The sequence below is a fragment of the Rhizopus delemar genome, genomic scaffold (assembly GCF_000149305.1).
Source record: "Rhizopus delemar RA 99-880 supercont3.3 genomic scaffold, whole genome shotgun sequence".
Taxonomy (NCBI): Eukaryota; Fungi; Mucoromycota; class Mucoromycetes; order Mucorales; family Rhizopodaceae; genus Rhizopus; species Rhizopus delemar.
The window spans coordinates 1,065,515-1,085,021 of NW_027137829.1; the positions used below are offsets into that span (position 1 = coordinate 1,065,515).

General features: G+C 36.6%; 8 protein-coding genes across 8 annotated transcripts; 5 read left to right on the top strand and 3 right to left on the bottom strand.

Moving 5' to 3' along the window:
- Positions 1–4,942: 4,942 nt before the first annotated feature.
- RO3G_04609 (uncharacterized protein) lies at positions 4,943–5,733 on the top strand (the record flags this gene model as incomplete). The annotated part of the gene is made up of 4 exons (XM_067659199.1): positions 4,943–5,206; positions 5,259–5,304; positions 5,357–5,476; positions 5,537–5,733. 4 exons carry the CDS (start codon positions 4,943–4,945, stop codon positions 5,731–5,733), a joined length of 627 nt encoding a protein of 208 aa, XP_067515300.1.
- Positions 5,734–6,148: 415 nt separating this feature from the next.
- RO3G_04610 (uncharacterized protein) lies at positions 6,149–6,963 on the top strand (the record flags this gene model as incomplete). Its single annotated transcript, XM_067659200.1, has 3 exons — positions 6,149–6,322; positions 6,380–6,885; positions 6,954–6,963. 3 exons carry the CDS (start codon positions 6,149–6,151, stop codon positions 6,961–6,963), a joined length of 690 nt encoding a protein of 229 aa, XP_067515301.1.
- A 499-nt stretch (positions 6,964–7,462) lies between these two features.
- On the bottom strand, positions 7,463–7,821 carry RO3G_04611 (60S ribosomal protein L28-A; the record flags this gene model as incomplete). The annotated part of the gene is made up of 2 exons (XM_067659201.1): positions 7,463–7,588; positions 7,642–7,821. 2 exons carry the CDS (start codon positions 7,819–7,821, stop codon positions 7,463–7,465), a joined length of 306 nt encoding a protein of 101 aa, XP_067515302.1.
- Positions 7,822–8,450: 629 nt separating this feature from the next.
- On the top strand, positions 8,451–8,615 carry RO3G_04612 (uncharacterized protein; the record flags this gene model as incomplete). Its single annotated transcript, XM_067659202.1, has 1 exon — positions 8,451–8,615. The coding sequence occupies one exon, from the start codon at positions 8,451–8,453 to the stop codon at positions 8,613–8,615; it is 165 nt and encodes a 54-aa protein (XP_067515303.1).
- Positions 8,616–9,411: 796 nt separating this feature from the next.
- On the bottom strand, positions 9,412–10,081 carry RO3G_04613 (uncharacterized protein; the record flags this gene model as incomplete). The annotated part of the gene is made up of 2 exons (XM_067659203.1): positions 9,412–9,753; positions 9,818–10,081. The coding sequence occupies 2 exons, from the start codon at positions 10,079–10,081 to the stop codon at positions 9,412–9,414; spliced, it is 606 nt and encodes a 201-aa protein (XP_067515304.1).
- Positions 10,082–12,248: 2,167 nt separating this feature from the next.
- On the top strand, positions 12,249–13,764 carry RO3G_04614 (isocitrate dehydrogenase, NAD-dependent; the record flags this gene model as incomplete). Its single annotated transcript, XM_067659204.1, has 8 exons — positions 12,249–12,308; positions 12,357–12,431; positions 12,486–12,872; positions 12,925–13,058; positions 13,115–13,217; positions 13,272–13,451; positions 13,500–13,688; positions 13,747–13,764. The coding sequence occupies 8 exons, from the start codon at positions 12,249–12,251 to the stop codon at positions 13,762–13,764; spliced, it is 1,146 nt and encodes a 381-aa protein (XP_067515305.1).
- A 484-nt stretch (positions 13,765–14,248) lies between these two features.
- Positions 14,249–15,690, top strand: RO3G_04615 (4-aminobutyrate aminotransferase; the record flags this gene model as incomplete). Its single annotated transcript, XM_067659205.1, has 4 exons — positions 14,249–14,300; positions 14,349–14,505; positions 14,558–15,072; positions 15,125–15,690. 4 exons carry the CDS (start codon positions 14,249–14,251, stop codon positions 15,688–15,690), a joined length of 1,290 nt encoding a protein of 429 aa, XP_067515306.1.
- A 1,854-nt stretch (positions 15,691–17,544) lies between these two features.
- RO3G_04616 (uncharacterized protein) lies at positions 17,545–18,863 on the bottom strand (the record flags this gene model as incomplete). The annotated part of the gene is made up of 3 exons (XM_067659206.1): positions 17,545–18,101; positions 18,154–18,728; positions 18,778–18,863. The coding sequence occupies 3 exons, from the start codon at positions 18,861–18,863 to the stop codon at positions 17,545–17,547; spliced, it is 1,218 nt and encodes a 405-aa protein (XP_067515307.1).
- Between the last annotated feature and the right edge of the window lie 644 nt (positions 18,864–19,507).

Here is a 19,507-nt window from a genome sequence, read left to right on the forward strand (position 1 = left end):
CACCTATGTGGTTTTTTCTACACAAGTCGCTTTCTGCCAATATGTAATACTTTGTACCATACTGCGCTGCTCCACCAGGAGAACATTTATTTGCACTGTCGCATAAGGCCAATCTTGTTCCACCAACAGATCCAATGAGATCTGTAATTTGCATTAAAAAAATTCCCAGCTAAATCAGACCAGAAAAACCACTTGCCAACGTTCAGTGCTGTGCCATTTTGTCTTAAAATATCCTCGCATAGACAAATATTAACGAGGACCAATGATACTGTAATTAAAGTAAACTTTATAGAATGAAGCATAAGAGAGTAATGGACTCCTATAGTAGTTTAAAGTAGATTTTTTTTTCAATTCACTTTTTTTCAAAGGTTATATTTACACAAAATCCACATTATGCTTTCGTATGATGCAAATAGGGAGTCGAGTAAAATTGGTGTATTATAGAAGCAAGGTGTGAATTCAGAATTTGTTTGCATATTTAGATGTATAGATTTGCAAGGTACATGTTTTGCTTAATGCAGGATGGGTATACATCAGGTACTGATGGTTGTTTCAAGGGAGCTTAGTTAATTTGTTACCATAAAATTAAATTGTACCCTTAATTATTCCTTGACTATAAAAGATCTTTCGCTTGACCAAACTTGTAGCAATAAGCTTTGGAATACTTGGTGATTATTCCTTATTTAAAATGAATGATATTTACATATTTTATATTTGGTTTAACTCTATAGTTTATCCTCTAACTATTCTCCTTGATCTTCTTCAGTTCTTGCATTAGTTTTCTCCCTCTCACCCTGCATCTAAACTGTGATTACTTTCTCTAATTTCTGTAGATGATGTAATATGAACATGCATGCTTTAGTCGAATTTTAATTCTTTCAAATGACAACATCAACTATCTTTCCATTTATCATATCAAGCAATAAAAGCCAATCATTTGCTTATGTAATATTTTCTATATTGAGAAATAAACTTTAACACGCCAAATGATCCATTTGTTATATGCTTTGTGTACATAAAAAACACTTGAGTCATTAAAATACTTTACTGAGCCCCAGTTTAAAAGAAAGTCAAATTAATTGAATCATTACTTTTTAATTAGATGAGGACGTGTTGTGAACATTCGGCTTTGTATTGAACCCATTTCCCAATCACACTATAATCAAACATTAAAATTGAATCTTGTCTATATTTTTTTTTCCAATAAAATTGATAGAGATTCAAGCTCTATGTAATAAGTTGAATTTCATCAAAGGGTTTAGTTTCAGGTACTTTTTTCACTTTAAATATATAGTTTTCCTGCTTAATTCGTAATTATTTATCAAACTGGATACATTAAAACATTGAAGCAATTTTTAATTACAGCTAGTTGAGATCTTGCCTCAACAAATCTATCATTTAACACAGAGAATCATACAATATTAGTGAGATTACACTTTTCTTAATTAAATACTTCAATTGACAATTATATCATTTTGCCATAGCTCTCCAACCCTTGCTATACTGCTGTATCAAATGGTTTCAATTGCTTATGTAATAAGAAAAGCAAGATATGTAGTATGTTTTGCAGCTTGTTTAATATATTAAAGTATCCAAATATCTGAAATGATGATGTTTCAGAGCAGTCAATGTGACAAAAGAATCAGACCAAGGTTTGTCAGCGGTGGCGAACTATATTCAACGACACTTGAAAAAAGCATATTCAACTAAATACTATTAACCCTATGTCATATACACCATAGTACATCTATACTGCATAATTAAGAATATCATCGGCTTATCAGCGTTAGATAGGATCGGCTTTTGGACTTAAAAGGCTCTTTTAAATGATGGTTGTAAACAGCAAAAAAAAAAAAAAAAAAAAAAAAAAAAAAAAAGGTTATGCGTATTAGTATGTTGAGTTTGCTTGGGCTTTCAGTTTATGAATAATTTTTTACATGTTGATGCTACTTGAACACAAGTACATTAGACAAAGGACAGAGATTAAAAACCTTACTGAGTACTCTAGTATTCTTTTTTTTTATTGACATGCATATTATATCGCTAGTTCCTCTTAAAAATAAAGAGGTAAAGACCAGATGAAATTTAACTGCACAAGAAATAATTTCTTGGCGTAAACCAGGTTCAAGAAGATGTACCATCTTGTCTAATTTTTTCTATGTTTGGCGATCATTTCATTACAAAAATTAACCATGCGTTATCCTTATCTAAGTCTCTAATGATGTCTGTGCAATCCTAATATTTATAAAAATACGCGATGAGGCCTAAAAAAACTTAAAATATGTTAAAGAATAGACACCTTTAACTCTATATTCTGATAAAGCAGGCGGCGATAGTGGCAGGTGAACGTCAGGATCACCTTTATTCACAGAAAAAAAAACAAAGGGTGATTGGATACTGAATTATTAGTAAGGATCAATTAGCCAATCATTGCTTTTTTTGGTATTTTTTAGCTGTGATTACTTTATTTGGAAGCATTGTCCAAAAACAGTAATCATTTTTCAAAAATATAGTAAGTGATTGTTACATAAAAATCTAAAAAAGGCGATTTTTTGGTTTGTTTTGCAAATAACTAACAATATGTTAAAGAAAAGGTACTGTAAAAAACATATGGCAATTCAACATGACTTTGTTTTGCCAAGAAATCCTAGTTTGTTTCATTATTTGTTTTATAAAATACAAAAGGCCAAGGCATTTACCTTCGATTACTTTATTGGAGACTGTAATAAGCTTAGGTTGTTGAGTTTCTAAAGAACGCAAGGCCTAAACGATTAAATTACCTTTGAAAGAATAAGTACAGAGACAAGAAAGATTAAAATGAGCTCGCTGAACGCGTATGACGATGCAGCTCAATCATTAGACACAAAAGGCACTCGAACAATATTGGTTACACATAATTTGAGAATGCACTTCTCTCTTTCAACATCATGCACATTTAGGTATAGATCTATTGCTAAATTTAAAAAGATTAACGTTGTATAAAGGCATTATAGACCACAACGCTTAAATTTATAAGCAAGATAAAATGTAACATGGTACTTTTAGCCCAACATCCAATTTCAATCATGGGTTCAGCAAGATCAAGAAATCAGAATAAAATTAATTGCAATAAAAAAAGATTATACATCTCACACAGTGACATTAGTGTGCCTTACCCCATGCTTAACCATCAATACTCTGGTTACAAAGAGTCCCTCCAAAGGCATTGAAAATCGAATCATGCCTGAGTTGCTTATTTTTGGCATTTAATGATTTTAAAAGACAATCCAAACCGTATGCATCATATGGTAGGTATGGTTTCTTGATATAGGATGTAAGTTGAGCGTTAGATGTAGTGGTAAATTTGTTCGAGTCCGAATTTGATGTGCCAAATACAAGATAAGGTCATTGAATAGCTGTCCTGCGCTTATATCGATTACAGACAACTTTCATAAAAAACTGGCATACACCTTATTGGGAGTTGTATATGACATGCAATGATTTGCTTTTAAAAAAGAAGATAAATACTGCTGGAAATAAATAAGCAATTATTTACAAGAATTCCCCTGCCACATCTTCATAGACAATTTATATTACTCCATCACAACTACTATTGGGATTTACTGAAGAACAAATTATCTTGTTGTATATCGTTTCGTTTATAATATTGAGCTATTTTTTTTTTTTTTTTTTTTTTTTTTTGGAAAAAAATACATGGAAAAATAGACCTTCCGCGGTTACAAATACAGGCTGAAGTGTATCACAGAAGTCTACTTTAAAGAAGTTATTCGTTCAACCTGCTCTAAAGCTTTTGTTCATATCTGTACTGAATGCACCATTTGAACAAAACACGGTACCTTTTGAGCTCTTTTATAAAGCTGGATAGTTAGCAGTAATACCTTTGCAGAACTGGACGGACAAGGGAAATAAGAACAAAACCTAATTTTGTATTACAATATGCTTCAATCTCAATGATCAGCTGTTGATTACATTTGTGAAATTTACATTATTTAGAGTTTGAAAACCTCGTTTCATTTTGAAATAAGCATCTGTGGGTTAATTCATTGTTCTCGATATTGGTTCAGTTTTATGAAGTAGAACACTAAAGATATTTACTTGAAAACATCATGACCAAATATACAAATTGAAAATAGAGTGTACACAAATTCATTTGTAAAATCTAATAAAATCTTTTGGGAAAAGCGTTACATTATCAATTAGACTATAGTAAGAGTTATACTAGCAAGTGAAACAAATGAATCCTAAATTTGTATCTCAGTGTACTTCAACTATTGAGATGAAAGCATAGATTCACTTGCATACTATGTCTATTAAGAATTCAGAAAAACCTTTCTTTTTTTTTTGTATTTATAGCATTTTCCCTTACAGAAAAAAGCTTTTTCGTTTGATTATACATAACAGTAGGAAGCTACATAGCTTTTTTCTGTAGTTAGAGGACTAGGTATTTTATCAGCATTGGCAATAAGGCAATGGTTTCGACTCAAGAGCCAATTTCAACAACTGGTTTGACAGGATCTGTAAACCAAACAGCAATCAACATAAACAGAGAGTTTCACACCGAGGAATCATCCACCTATTGGCTGCCAAAAGATGACGACGAGCAGAAGAGGCTGGTAGGGGTAAGTGAATTATACGATACATGTTATCCATGCTTGCTAATTCTGCCTTCTGGCTAGCAACACTTTGGTCTCAAAGAACTATGCGAAGGGTATTATACAATCTCCTGTCTCTCGCTTTACTCATTTTTTTTTTTTTTTTTTTTTTGCATTTGCTAACAAAGAAATGTACGCAGTAATGTTATCAAGACATTAGATTTTGAAAAGGGCATCTCGATTCTTGATGTAGGCTGTGGCTCAGGCGTATGGATTATGGTAAGCGATAAGAAACAAATATACATTGGGGATATTCAAGTATTTCTGATATCTTTATACGAAATCAGGATATGATCAATGACTACCCCAACTGCACTTATCACGGCTGTGACATTGTGAATGCTACCAGCAAAGTCCTGAATGCCAATCAATTTACATTTAGCTATGGAAATGTAGTGAAGGGCCTTCCTTACGCTGACAACACATTTGACTTTGTTCACATGAGGCTTTTGATACTTGCTCTTCGTAAGGAAGAATGGCCAATCGCCATAAAAGAAGTAATACGTGTTATCAAACCAGGAGGCATGTTGCAATTAACAGAAGCACATCTCAAAGTAAGTTTTGTACTTTATCGCAGCTTTTGTATTTACATATCGTAAAACTCAGTTACCAGATGACACCTCTTGCGCTTATTATAAGCTTGTGAGTGCCTGTGAGTAAGCCCCCATAAAACTCTTGGTATCGTACCGTAACACTTGTTTTAGTTAAGGCTGTCGCTCATTCAAAAGGACAAGACATGGACATTGCCAAGGAGTTGGAAGATATGCTTTCAGTCAATAGAAATGTTAGCATAATGCAATCGGAATGTCGTTGGTGTAGATCGAGTAAGTAAGCCTGGGTTAATGAAATGCTCATGCTAGCTCACGTTGACTGATTCATGATAGATTCTGGCACATTAGCTGCAAAGAAACTTATTTGGGACGGTGTCGAGATAGCAAAGAGCACTATGTCTTCAATAAAACCATTGCTAGGTGTAGACAGTGAAGAGGGTGCTTTGAAATTCCTGGATGATCTCAACTACTGCTTGACTCATACAGAGTGTTACTTTCGTGCCAGATCTGTCACTGCACAAAAATTGTAGTGTACAAATCTGTGTTCTATAATGCTAGTAAACTTATGCTACTAAACTAATAAAAAATGCGTAGACCATGAGCAGAAGTTGTCTTTAAGGATCAAGAAAATACTTTTATTAGAGTACAGCTTAGTATTTGCACATTGGCTTGAACAATTATTTTATACAATCTCTGTTTTTACACAGAATTGATCATTTTATGCAATCACAGTGTATCTGAAAGATAAATTCTGCTTTTATACCTCTGTCTAATCAGCTAATAAGCAAAGCATTTGAATTGTTTTGCAATAAAAAAATGACAGAAACCTTTAAATCCGCTCTAGTATACTAGCATATTTTTTTTTTTTTTTTTTTTTTTTTTTTTTGACGGCTTGAATTAAATAGTCACGACGTACTCTTTTTTTTTTACAGATTTTCAATAAATATGGAGCAACAAGAGGTCAAGAAGCAAAAGCTTGAGCAACAAGAAGAAACTTTGAATGAAGAAAGCCAACAAGTACAGGAGCCTGTTGAGGAAGAGATTGAAAGCTCAACCTATACTGAAGAAGAAATGAAATTGGGCCATGAATTGATTGCAGCTGTCATTGCCAACGATCTTGTAAAAAAAAAAATCCCGAAAAAGAGGGAGTGAGATAGACTGATATAACGTGTTTAGGAAAAAGTCAAAAACTTGGTAAACGATCAGGGCGCTGATCTTTGTTTTAATGGAGATGACCTTGGACGCTCACCACTTCACCATGCAGCCGAAAAAGGACATGTGGATATTGTAAGTTGGTTACTTTCCGAAAAGCATCCATACAACGTAGTTGACCGATCCGAAGTGACAGCAGGCGAGTTGGCTCTCAAGAATGGTCATAAGGAAATCTATGAACGATTAGTAGATGAAGGTGTCCGCTCAGAACTCTTGATACGCGCATTAAAAAGAACCTTTGGCGAAGAAGACGAAGAGGATGTGGCGAGAGCGATTGCAAACAAAGCCTATCTTCAACAAAAACTACACTATGACGATAACAAGCTGATGGATGAGAACAATGACGCGGTCATGATGGGCTGGGAAGGTCCTTTGATGGTTGAACACGCCAAGGTGATGTGCCCCACAGAAGGATTAAGTGTGCTGAATGTCGGGTTTGGATTGGGTCTGATTGACAGTGAACTTCAAAAGTACAAACCAAAGAACCACTACATTATTGAGGCGCACCCTGATGTCTATGCTCACATGCTCAAGTTAGGCTGGGATAAAAAGCCTGGCGTGAAAATTTTGTTTGGTCGATGGCAAGATATGATACACAAGTTGGATATCGCATTTGATGGTGTCTTTTTTGACACTTATGGTGAATTCTATGAAGATTTGCGAGCCTTCCATGAATATGTACCCAATATCCTTTTGGAAGAAGGTGTTTATACTTGGTTCAATGGTCTAGGAGCAACAAACCAGTTCTTTCACGATATCTATTGCGAAGTATCTGAAATTGATTTACGCGAATTTGGATTAAGTACAGAATACGTCGTGCTGCCCATCGATACTTGGGCAGAAAAGGGTGTTTGGGATGGTGTTCGTCAAAAATACTGGGTCTTGGATACTTACAAGCTGCCTATTTGTAAATTCTTGAAAGAATAAAGCATAAAAAAAGTAGACTAAATACAAATAAAAATTCACTTAATTCCTCTAAAAAGAATCGTCTTTACAACATTCGAATCTTTGTTTTCTACATTCGATTGATTTTTTATTGAAAACATTTTAGGCAATGAGTTCGACAACACCACCAGCAGCCTTGATCTTCTTTTCAGCAAGAGCAGAGACGAAACGAGTACGAACAATGACGGGTTGAGAAATGGTACCCTTAGCCAAGACCTTGGCATAACCCTAGATACGGACATAAGAATCACAATCCTCCATATCAAATAAATAAGACTTACATTTTGAAGAGCATCAATAACGGGAACCTTTTCAGTGTTCTTGTATTGTTCACGAGCACCTTCACCGGCAAGAGTCCAGATCTTGTCAAGGTTGACAACAGGACGCCAGTAAGGGTTCTTCTTCAAGTGGAAGTGACGCATACCGACCTTACCAAAGTAACCAGGGTGATACTTGTCCATGTTGATACGGTGGTGGTGTTGACCACCAGCAAGACCACGACCACCAGGATGCTTTCTGTGCTTACCGACACGACCGTGACCGGCTGAAACGTGTCCACGCTTCTTTCTGTTGTGGTGAAGTCTAGTAGGCTATAGAATGAATTGTTAATTTCAAAAATTACTTTCAAAAATGATTCATGGGACAGAATGGAATGGATCTGTATTTTTTTTTTTTGAAGCTACCCATTTTCTACAATCCCTCTTTTCTATACATCATCCATCCATCCTTTCTCTTGTCCTTTTTTTTTATTTTCAAGTTTTTATTGATACATACCATTTGTGTTCTAAAAGAGAAGGGAGGATTCTACTGTGAACTCTACAGTTGCATATCACTCTCGTTTACTCCGAACCGATCCTACTGCTTCAACATTTTAGCAGACCGTTAATCGGACATTTAACTGACCGGGCAATTCTTTTTTTTTTTTTTTTTTTTTTTTTTTGTAGTTTATTCCAATGCCGCCTCCAGACGAGTACTGTTAGAGTATACCCAACGGTCACTATTAAATTAACTTTAATACCTCGAAATCTGGTTTCATCTTCAATAATTAAATTTGCTCTCTTCTCATCCATTCTAATCAAACTTTTTAAAAATGAATACTGAAAACACTGCTCTTTCCGCCCAATCTCCTGCTGCTACTAGGTTACCTCGTTCTCCTAACTGGAGTAAGGGTGACGATATCAAGTTGTGCGAAGCTTGGACATCCACTTCCTCGGATAGGATCCTCAGAAGTGACCAAAAATACGAAACCCTCTGAGAGCGTATTTTACAAGACTTCCAGGCTCGTGAACCTGAGAGGCAAAGAAATGCTAGCAGTTTAGAAGCTCGCTGGCGAATCATTAAGAAGGAAGTATCTAAATTCTGTGGTAAATTTGCTCAAGCGAAAGCTTTGAACCCAAGCGGATTCGACGAGAAAGACATTGTATGAATTTAATTTTCTAATTTACTACATCTGAAGACAAAACTAACAATTGTTGAATTAGTTTGAAAAAGCCAAGTTATTCTACCTAGATGACGTAAAAAAAGAATTCAAGCTGAAGGGTTGCTACAAAATACTATCCATGCACGAAAAGTGGATATGTAATACCAAAGAAAGTCCTCGCAAGGCAAAAGGTACGAAGCGAGCCATAGAAGCAGCTGATGGTGACGACGTGCTGGACATAGGAGAAGAGACAGTCCAAGAAAACCCTCGCCTGGAAGGAAGAAAGAAGGGGAAAGCTCTTGAAGAAACAAGAAGAAAAATCAATGACATGGTGAAAACCATTGTGGACGCGGGAAGTGAGGTTGCTAATTCCAGCAAAGGCCTGGTCGAAGCTCTTGAGCTAAAGAATGAGCTTGATATTATGGCAATTAATTTGTTCACTGTTGAGCCCGACAAGGTGGAATATTATAGAGCTTTGCAAAGCATGTACATGCAAAAGCGCTTATCCATGAATAAAAATAATTAAAGCCTTCATATGTCCTCTACTTTTTTTGTTACTCATTTTCTCTTTCGAATATTATGTTGTTACTGTTTATGATACGTATTTTTTTTTAAAAAAGATATTTATTAATTAATTATTGGCAGATTGGTTGCCATATCTAGCCCATATGTGCTCCATCAAATCTTTTTGGAGCTGGCTATGGGCTTGTCTATCCATGACACCACGTAATCGTGCCCTTATCTGCTCAAACCCAGAAGAGAAGTCTTCAGTTCTTTCGAACAGAAGTTCAACATCGTCATAATCTACCACCTGAGAGAGACCAGAATCTCTCTCATCCTCAATGATCATATTGCAGAGATCGGGCTTCTTCCATAACCTTGCAGCCTCCCGGACTATCGCAAATCTGGCCTTGAGAATACCAAAGGCATGCTCCACATCCTTTCTTGCCTCTTCCTGTTTTTGTGCAAAGATCTGAATAAGTTTACGAAAAAAAAAAATAAACAGGTAATAAATATCTAACCCATCTATTATTTACATTGGCTTTGGGAGTGATTGGGCAAGAGATGGTTTTCACAAAAGCAGAATACTTGAGATAATTCCCATCTGCAAGGTAGTAACCATGCTTGTAAGTATGGCTGTTTACAACGAAGTTTGCCTTAGAGCTTTTGCCTTGGGCTACTTTGTTGAAAACTGGAGACATGTCCAAAACGTTGAGGTCATTCAATGATCCAGATGAACCAAAAAAAGCGTGCCAGATCCAGAGATCATGGGAAGCAACGGCGAAAGGTGCGTTCATCATAAGTTGGGGGTTGCAAGAAGTAATCTACTATTAAACGATGATGACTACCTACACGATCTTGGTCAACAACCTTATGTCCAGGGACTGAACCGACATCATGAGTTTCCTCTTCACACAAATTGTTGAACCTTTCCAAAAGAAGAAGACAATCTGCAGCCAATTTTTGAAAACGTTGGACTTTGTTGAATTGTTCTACTACAGCGTCGAAAATTTCGTCAGAGCTTATGTTAAAGTTTAAAAGGTAAAAGAGACCAAGATTTTAATAGGGTCCAACTTAATAGGAATCATAAAGTGACTCTTGCCCAAAAGGTATTAAATATAAACTGTCGCATGTCTCACTAATTCTAGTCATTAGTGATTCTCTTTCCAAAAACTTATTTCGCTTCACTTTACTCTTGATAACTGACCAGAACTGCTCAGTTGGATTCAATTCAGGAGAAAACGGAGGAAGATAGACATACTGATATCCTCGAGAGTGAATTTATTTGCCTATATCGATTGAGCTATGGATAGGAGCATTATCCATGACAAGAGAGTATCCCTTCATTTCTGGATACTTGTCCACTTCACCAAGTGTGGCCTTTAAAAAGCTCAGATAATGCCGTGTCACTGCTCCTGTGCTATAACCATCTGATATGGAGAAATTGCCCCAAGTATGGTTGTAGTCTTTGCTCTTGCCTTGAGCATAACTATTTTGGCACGGCTACCTATCTCAGACAAAGCCACAGTTCTTTTCATATTGGTATAAAAAGCAGCTTCGTCGATAACTATACAGTGACTGAGATTGCCCATATCAGTCTCCATCCATCTTTTAATCCATTCGTATCTTCTTTCGATGTTCTCAGATGAGTTTATTTCCACTGAATGGAAGTGTGCCTTTTTCAAGCTGATCCTACATTTTTCTTTCATGAAATTGTATGCAGTAGCTTTAGAGATGTTCAGGTTTATAAATTGGGCCGATAAATCGCCCATTGTTTCATCTAATGTCAACGATGGCTTCTTATCAATGTAAGCAACTAAAAATATCCTGTGTTCCTCGTCTAAAGATGGTGGTCTTCCAGCAGGATTCTAAGCAGTTTTCCGCTGAATAATGTCTTGTGGATTTTTTTGGTTTTTATCATGCCAGCCCTGGGCAATCCGCGTAGGCATACCTAGCTTCCTTGCGGCTTGGGCTACTTTCAGACCCTTTTCATAAACTAGCTCAAAGAAATACTCTTTATCCTCGTCCGAGTATTTTCTGTAAGCACGTCTTCCTTTCCATGTTGAATGAGCCTCGAATAGGAATTCACTAGCGCGCTCAACTTTTTCTTCTTTTTTTATAACCTGCTTCTCAGAAGGCTTCAAGTCGATGTACTTGATCATAATTCGTAACGCTGTCTAGTGGATAAGTTTTAACGTCAATTCGATTTCAGTAATCACTGGTTCTTCATTCTCTCCCACAAAATTTCCAAGACCGACTTCATATACAAAAGTACTCATAACTAGGGACTAAGCAAAATAAAAAGAAATAGTAAAGAGAGTGTACTACGAAATAGCTAAATTGTATGCTGAATTTGGTTAAAGGGATTTTTTATTTTTTCGACCAAGATTGTCCCAGGAAAATGGCTAATTGTACTTTTTAAATCCAGCTATTTTTTTTCAACAGTTTGGCGAATAATTTCTGAAAAGTGTGAATTTTGTTTTCAGTTAGGTTTCATGCAACTTTTTTTTTTTAGAAAGAGACCAGGTTTATATAGAAGATGAAAACCCAATAGTAAAAAAGTGAGACTTTTTATTATCTCAAGTATGCTTTTTAATCAAAAACGTGAAAAATTGTAAATTTCCATATTACGTTATGCCAAAATGAACCCGACGTACGTCTAAACCTATTATCCGTAAATTTTGCAAGTCCTCTTTTCTCAATTTTAAAAATACTGGTTTGCCGTATAGCAATGCAGCTCTACCTTCGATTTTATGCTCAGTATAGCCTGATATACAGAATGAAATGATTGTGTGCTTCTACGTTCATTGTAAAATAGAGTGCATAAAGAAAAATGCTGACCAAAAAATTTTTTCCAACAATTGGGAGCTGGCCCTGGAAAAAAGTGTGTCTAACAAAACCCCCGCTTATTTGAAACTAATTTTTTTTTTTCAAGTGTTATTCTTTTTTTTTTTTTTCCCTTCAAACATGTTTTTATCTCGCGCTTCTTCTGCTGCACTCAAGGCCTCCGCTTGGTCCTCTGCTAGAGTAAATAAATAGAGAATACATTGAAGAAAATATTCATGTAGTAAATAGGTCAACGCTGTTCGTGCTATTACTACTGCCACTCCCAGTATCACACAAGCCTTCTCTGCTCAAAAGAATGAAAATGTAAGATTTTTATCCGAACGAAAAAAGAGAGCTTATTCTAAAATTTGCATGTAGGGCAACTATCTTGTCACCTTGATTCCTGGTGATGGTATTGGTCCCGAGATCTCACGTTCCGTCAAAGATATCTTTGCTGCAGCCAAGACACCTATTGAATGGGAAGAAGTCGATGTCACACCCATCATCAAGGATGGTAAGACTGCTATCCCCGATAGCGCTATCGCTAGTGTTCGTAAGAGTACCGTTGCCCTCAAGGGTCCCTTGGCTACACCCATCGGTAAAGGTCACGTCTCTCTCAACTTGACCCTCCGTCGTACTTTCAACTTGTATGCTAACGTTCGTCCTTGTCGTTCTGTTGCTGGCTACAAGACACCTTATGAAAATGTGGATACTGTTCTTATTCGTGAAAACACAGAAGGTGAATACTCTGGTATTGAACACGAAGTAAAGTGATGGAAAGACGATGAGACAGAAGAGATCATTAACATGTGCTTAGGTTGTCGATGGTGTTGTTCAATCCATCAAGTTGATCACTCGTGAAGCCTCTGAACGTGTTGCTCGTTATGCTTTCACTTATGCTGAATCTGTCGGCCGTGATCGTGTTACTGCTGTTCACAAGGCCAATATCATGTAAGTTGGAACAACATACTGTAAGTGGCAAAGACATGCTAAATGAATTGAACCAGGAAATTGGCTGATGGTCTTTTCTTGGATGTTTGTAAGCAAGTTTCAAAGGAATTCCCCAACATCAAATTTGATGATGTTCTTTTGGATCGTGCTTGTCTTCACGTAAAGTATTCTACATCTAGAAAGGATAACTGATGCTAAAGAATGGATTGATAGATCACCTCTGACCCCTCTATTTACGAGGATACCGTCATGGTCATGCCCAACTTGTACGGTGACATCTTGTCTGATATGAGCGCTGGTTTGATCGGTGGTCTTGGTTTGACACCCTCTGGTAACATTGGTCGTGATGCTTCTATCTTTGAAGCTGTTCACGGTACTGCTCCTGACATTGCTGTAAGTACAACTAAAGATATGAGTATATTTTGTTGACGAGTAGGATAGGGTCAAGATAAGGCTAACCCCACAGCTTTATTATTATCCGGTATTATGATGTTGAAGCACATGCGTTTGTACGACCAAGCTGCCAACATTGAGCAAGCTGTCTTCAAGACCCTTGCTGAAGGTAAAGCCTTGACTGGTGATTTGGGTGGTCGTGCTACCAACACTGAATACACCAAGGCTGTCATTGCTGTAAGTTATCTCTATCTCTGTGTGTGTGTATATAAAATTAATTGTCATTTTCATTTAGAACTTGAAATTTGATTAAAGAGGAAGAGGGAGAGAGTAAAGGCAAAGAAGAACGAAACGAATTATTTAATAAAAAAAGATGTGAGAGTAAGAGGTGTAGTCCTCATTTCTCTCTCATTGGCATTATAGAGACTTGACATTAAAGTGTATATCACAAGTGTGGCTTGCTTATTAAAGATGTCTAATTTAAAATTCAGTCAAACCCATCCTTTGTTCTCTTATCATTTTTACAACAAAGCATGACAAACAAAATTGCAGTATAAGGAAACCGTTCCGTGGGAACACGACTTTATTTTTTTGTATGCATATAAACACGTCTTGCTTCCATTTTTTTTTTATTTCTTTTTTTTTTCCCATCATTTATGCTTACATTACGCTCTGTTACAGGTTCTTTATTTAAAAGACATGTTCGATCCTTGGCAACAGCCAAATCCTTCTTTCCTGATGAACCAAAGCAACCCATTGTAAAAACATCTATTCCGGGTCCAAAGTCAAAGGAAATCATGTCTCGATTAAATCAATATCAAGATACAAGGTCCATCTTTTTCGTAGCTGGTAAATGAAACTACTTGTCTTCCTACTTGGTATTAATAACCTAATTAGATTATGCAAATTCAAAAGGAAACTATATTACAGATGCAGATGGTAATGTTCTATTGGATGTATTTGCTCAGATTGCCTCTATCCCTCTTGGTTATAATCATCCCACATTTTTAGAATTAGCCAATCAGCCTCAGTTTCAAACAGCCTTAGCAAACAGGTAAAAAGAAGGGCGTGTCATTTGCTGTCATTCTCTTATGCTGATACTGTAGAGCCGCTTTGGGTGTCAATCCAAACATAGACTGGGTTGATTCTGTTGAAGAAGCCTTTATGTCTGTAGCTCCCAAAGACATGTCAAATGTGTTTACTGTCATGTGTGGCTCCTGTGCAAATGAGAACGCATTCAAGACAGCATTCATGTACAAGGCAGCAAAAAAGAGAGGACATGATGATTTTAGCTTACAAGAACTTGAATCATGTATGAAGAACCAAGCTCCTGGATCTCCTGACAATTTGGGTATCCTCAGTTTCAAACAGGCCTTCCATGGCCGTCTGTTAGGATCCCTTTCGACTACGGCAAGTAAGGCAATTCACAAGGTTGACATTCCCGCATTTGATTGGCCCAAAGCATCTTTTCCCAATTTAAAGTATCCAATTGATCAACATGCGGAATACAATCAACATGTGGAAAAGAAGGCCTTGGAGGAAGTCGATTCGATCCTGGCCAAAGGTAAAGTGGCTGGTGTTGTTGTAGAGCCTATTCAATCTGAAGGAGGAGATAATCATGGTAAAATTCTAAACAAGCTTGATTTAAAACAAAAGACACTTATTGTCCTTAGCTTCTCCCGATTTCTTTAGAAAACTGCAATCGCTTTGTCAAAAGCACGACGTGCTTTTCATTGTAGATGAAGTTCAAACAGGCGTAGGTGCCACAGGCACATTTTGGGCTCACGAAGCATGGCAATTGCCTTCTTCGCCTGACATTGTCACCTTTTCCAAGAAATTCCAAGCTGCCGGATTCTACTTGCACCACCGTCTTCGTCCTTCTCAACCTTACCGTCTCTATAATACCTGGATGGGCGATCCAGTACGCGCCATGCAAGCGGCCAGGATTGTACAGGAAATCAAATCAAAGGGTCTATTAGAAAACGTAAGAGAGGTGGGTGATTACTTGCAGCAGGAACTTGGTAAAGTATCTCCCAAGGTGGCTAACGTACGCGGACAAGGTGCCTTTATTGCTTTCGATTTGGACGGCCGTGATGCGTTTCTGACAGACATGCGTCAGCGTGGTGTGAATATGGGTGGTTGTGGTGAAAACACGGTGCGATTGAGGCCCATGTTGACTTTTCAAAAACATCATGCGGACATCTTGCTGGATACCATGAGATCTTGTCTTAATTCGTAAAATAGTAATAATGAATAGTTTTATATAAAGCCCATATTACTTGTCTTTTTTTTTTTTTACAAGTACGCATCGGAAAGATTTCCGATTGGATTCGTTTTTAAGCATAAATAGCAGTGCTAGCTTTACTTTTTTAGGTATATTTCAAGCTGCCTTATTTTCTTCTTCTACTACAGATGATCATTACATGTATGCACTCACTGGCAATGGTAGTATTAGATTGATTTAGCTTTGTTACATGTGTAGCAACTATGTTGACATACAACTTATATTTTCACGGGCTTGTTCTGTAAACTGAGGATTTACATCTTGATCAGCAGCTCTTTAGGAACTTAATGAAGTTAAACAGTTGCTTTGTCAGAGTAAGATAAAAGTAGCCACAGCTTTTTAATAATAGTGTTTAAGTTGTTGACTATGTTGTAAGCATCTGAATTGACTAACAACCTATTCAAGAATATGAGATCATGACAGTTACTAGTTTTATGGTCTCGTAAGCTCATATCTTTTCTGAATGAGAGGTAAATCTAAAATAATTGGCAGCTGCATTTCATATGCACTGTCTGCTCTAACGCTCGTCTTTTTTCATTGGTACACCAAGGTTTACAGAATGATCTTCATCATGCAAACCGTTGCTACTAGTATAGCTTATATTAAAGATAAATAAAGCAGAATGCTGTTCATTCAAGAATCAAGTGCTTATATTGATTGATAGCTGTTTTTAATGGCAAAAAGAGGTAATGATAAGAATTCTCTACTTTAACATTTAGATATGTTACAGGAATTCATACGTAACTTTTTTTTTTTTTTTTTTTCTCTAGGCATTTCAGCGCAATAACTGTGACATCGTTTAAAAGATATAGTGAGTGAATCGTCAAGTTGAAAGCTAAGGAGCCCTTTGGGTTTTCAGTTTCTTTTTGACCTGAAACTACATTCAATTGTGTCAAGTTTACATGTGTTTGTCTACCCCCATCTTTCTTGATCATCAAATCATTTATTTATTGTAATAAAATGCACAAAGCATACAAAAACATGGGCTATCAGAGTTCATACTGACCTTTATTCCACCACATCTGAATACCAAGAGAACAGTGAACCTCTATAGAAATAAAATTACCATTGCAAACACTTGTCTACTGTGGATAAAGGACACCACAGCCAAATCAAATATTATTTTATAAACGTATAGCCTTTCTTATTTTCTACTACAAATAGCTTTGGTGATAAAAAAAATAAAGGTAGTTTTTTACGTATCCAAATTGTATTGGATGATTATATTTTAATGAATCAATAAATATAAGAGGGGTATTTTTTAAAAGAATAATGATACAACCAAATAACTGTTCAATACGATCAATATAATAGAAATAACTATAGCTAAGATAGTGATTGTTTTGTTATTTGCATAAACAAGTGGTTCAGGTAATGTGTCTATAATAACTTGTTCATTGGAGCTACTACTGTTTTCTTCTTGTTGTAGCGAGTAGTTTTCGAATCCAGCTTGCTCTTTTAATTTACTAAACTGCAAAGATCTAGAAAAAAGCGGTAGATAAGACAGTAACCGATCAAATAGCGTCATTTTTGTCTGTTCAGTAACAAAAGTAATCGTGCCAACTTCTCTACTTTCAACCACAATATCCAGTTTCATGGTTGATTTTGTGGACGTTAAATAAACAAGTGGTACCACAGCAAAAGGCAATTGAATACTAAGGGCCACCTGGCTGGCCACTAGCATACTACTGAGTCCTGATCGTCCTGCAACACATGCGGCTATCATGGCTGGCGCTATTGCAATCAATCGTGTCACTATGCGACGTATCCAAGGCCGTGTTGTCATGCCTAAAAAGCCGCTCATGATCACTAAAGCAAAGCATGAGTATAACAGAAAATGCCCTCCTTTCTAATTTTACCTTGTCCGGCTAAAGTAGCAGTCAATGTACTTGACTGTCCTGCACATAACAAAGCAAGTGCGAATACAGTGGCTGCAGGAGGACCCAGGAACTTCAACAGCAATTCATGTGCACTAAATAAATCTTGCACTTGTTGCTGCTGACTTTCAGGCGCATAATAAAAATTGGCAGAGGCGACGATCAAAATAGCACAGTTCACAAAAAAGGCAAAGGTGAGAGCGACCAAAAGGTCCATAAACCCATAATGTAGATTTTTTCGTAAGCAGCGATCAAGGTACTCTTTTACACTTTCAAAATTAATCTCATCAGTTACGTTGATGGACGTATGGGTCATCTTGTCCATGTCTTCATCTTCTTCAAGTCGCGCCTTTGGTTGCACCTCAAATTGATCACCGCTGGTGACTATCCAATGATCTCCTTTCCTTATTACATTTGGTCTACGCATCTTCCATTCTCGACATCGGCTTTGAACAATAAAACTGTGTAAATACAGGTTATGAGGCATGACTTTAAAAAAAATGAGTTTTATAATGTTGTATAATGCAAACTTTTAGCTTACCTGTAGCACCTACTATACCAATAGCAACATACAATGTTCCCGGTTCAGTAAATATTTCCTTTGTTGGAAGATAACCTTTCAGCAAATCCACCGCCACTACATCCGAATAGGCTAGCTCAATAATAAAGCAAACACCTACAGCAGCTACCAATAACATGACAAACATTTCAAATATACGAACCGTCTTTCCTGAAGAGGATCCGTCGTCTTCGTCTTCTGTTTCTTCATTATAAAACAATAAGATAATAAACACATCAACCGCTGTAATGGCTACACCTGCTGGTAAAGGTAAACTTGGAAACAATAAATTCAAGGCGATTGCTGACCCAATCACTTCAGCAACATCAGTTGCAATAATAGCTATTTCCGCCAAGACATATAAAAATAAATTAAGCGGGCGTGGAAAGAACTTGCGGGAAGCAGAAGCCAAATCTAGACCAGCGATGGTTCCCAGTCGAATAGTCAAATTTTGTAAAAAGATGGCAATAATGTTGGATATTAAAATAACAAATAACAATCGGTATCCAAAGGATGATCCACCTTCCATATCAGTGGCCCAGTTACCTGGATCTAAGCTATGGTCTGTCTTAATAACATGTAATATGTATAACAATTAAAACTTACTATCCAACAGCAATCATAAAACCAGGGCCAATAAACTTGCCCAAAGTTTTTAAATAAGTTGCAATCTTCCCAAATGATTTCGACATTTGAGTCAAAAAACGAGTTGCAACACAAAAAGCAGTTTTAATAAAAATTAAGCAAGAAAAAGAAAGAGAGATTAGAGGAGGAGCTCCATCAAGCTAATCATAATGCAAGTCACGCTCGCATTCTCCGACCCAATTTATTTGAACACTCTTAATCTGTGGAATACATCATTTCTGTACATGATTTATTTGTAAGAAAATTATGCTATAATTAAATTTTTTTATTAACTCAAGTAACATTCATATGCGTTCTGAGATAATCAATTCAAGAGTATCTTTCTATGAGAAAGTGGAGGTAAGGGAAGCAATTTTTGATGATGAGAGTGATCAAGCAGATCTGTGGTAGGTTAGTGGAGAAACCAAGAGGAAACAGATGAAAGGAGTGTAGTTTGCGAGGAGGGCAATAAATTTAAAATAAAAATCAAAAAATCCTCAATAGTAGTCAGTAGCTGTAGCCTTCGATGCATATCGAGACATTGAGTGGCATGTTGCTTGAAAAGATAGCGAACAAGATGCTTGAGACAGGGTTTTAGCTGACCACCAACCAAGTTTCCAACAGATACACTTGTTGCATTCATAATAGAGCATAAGAAACTAAAGAATAGGATCCAAGGGCAAAGAAATACGAAAAAGAGAGAGCAGGAAAC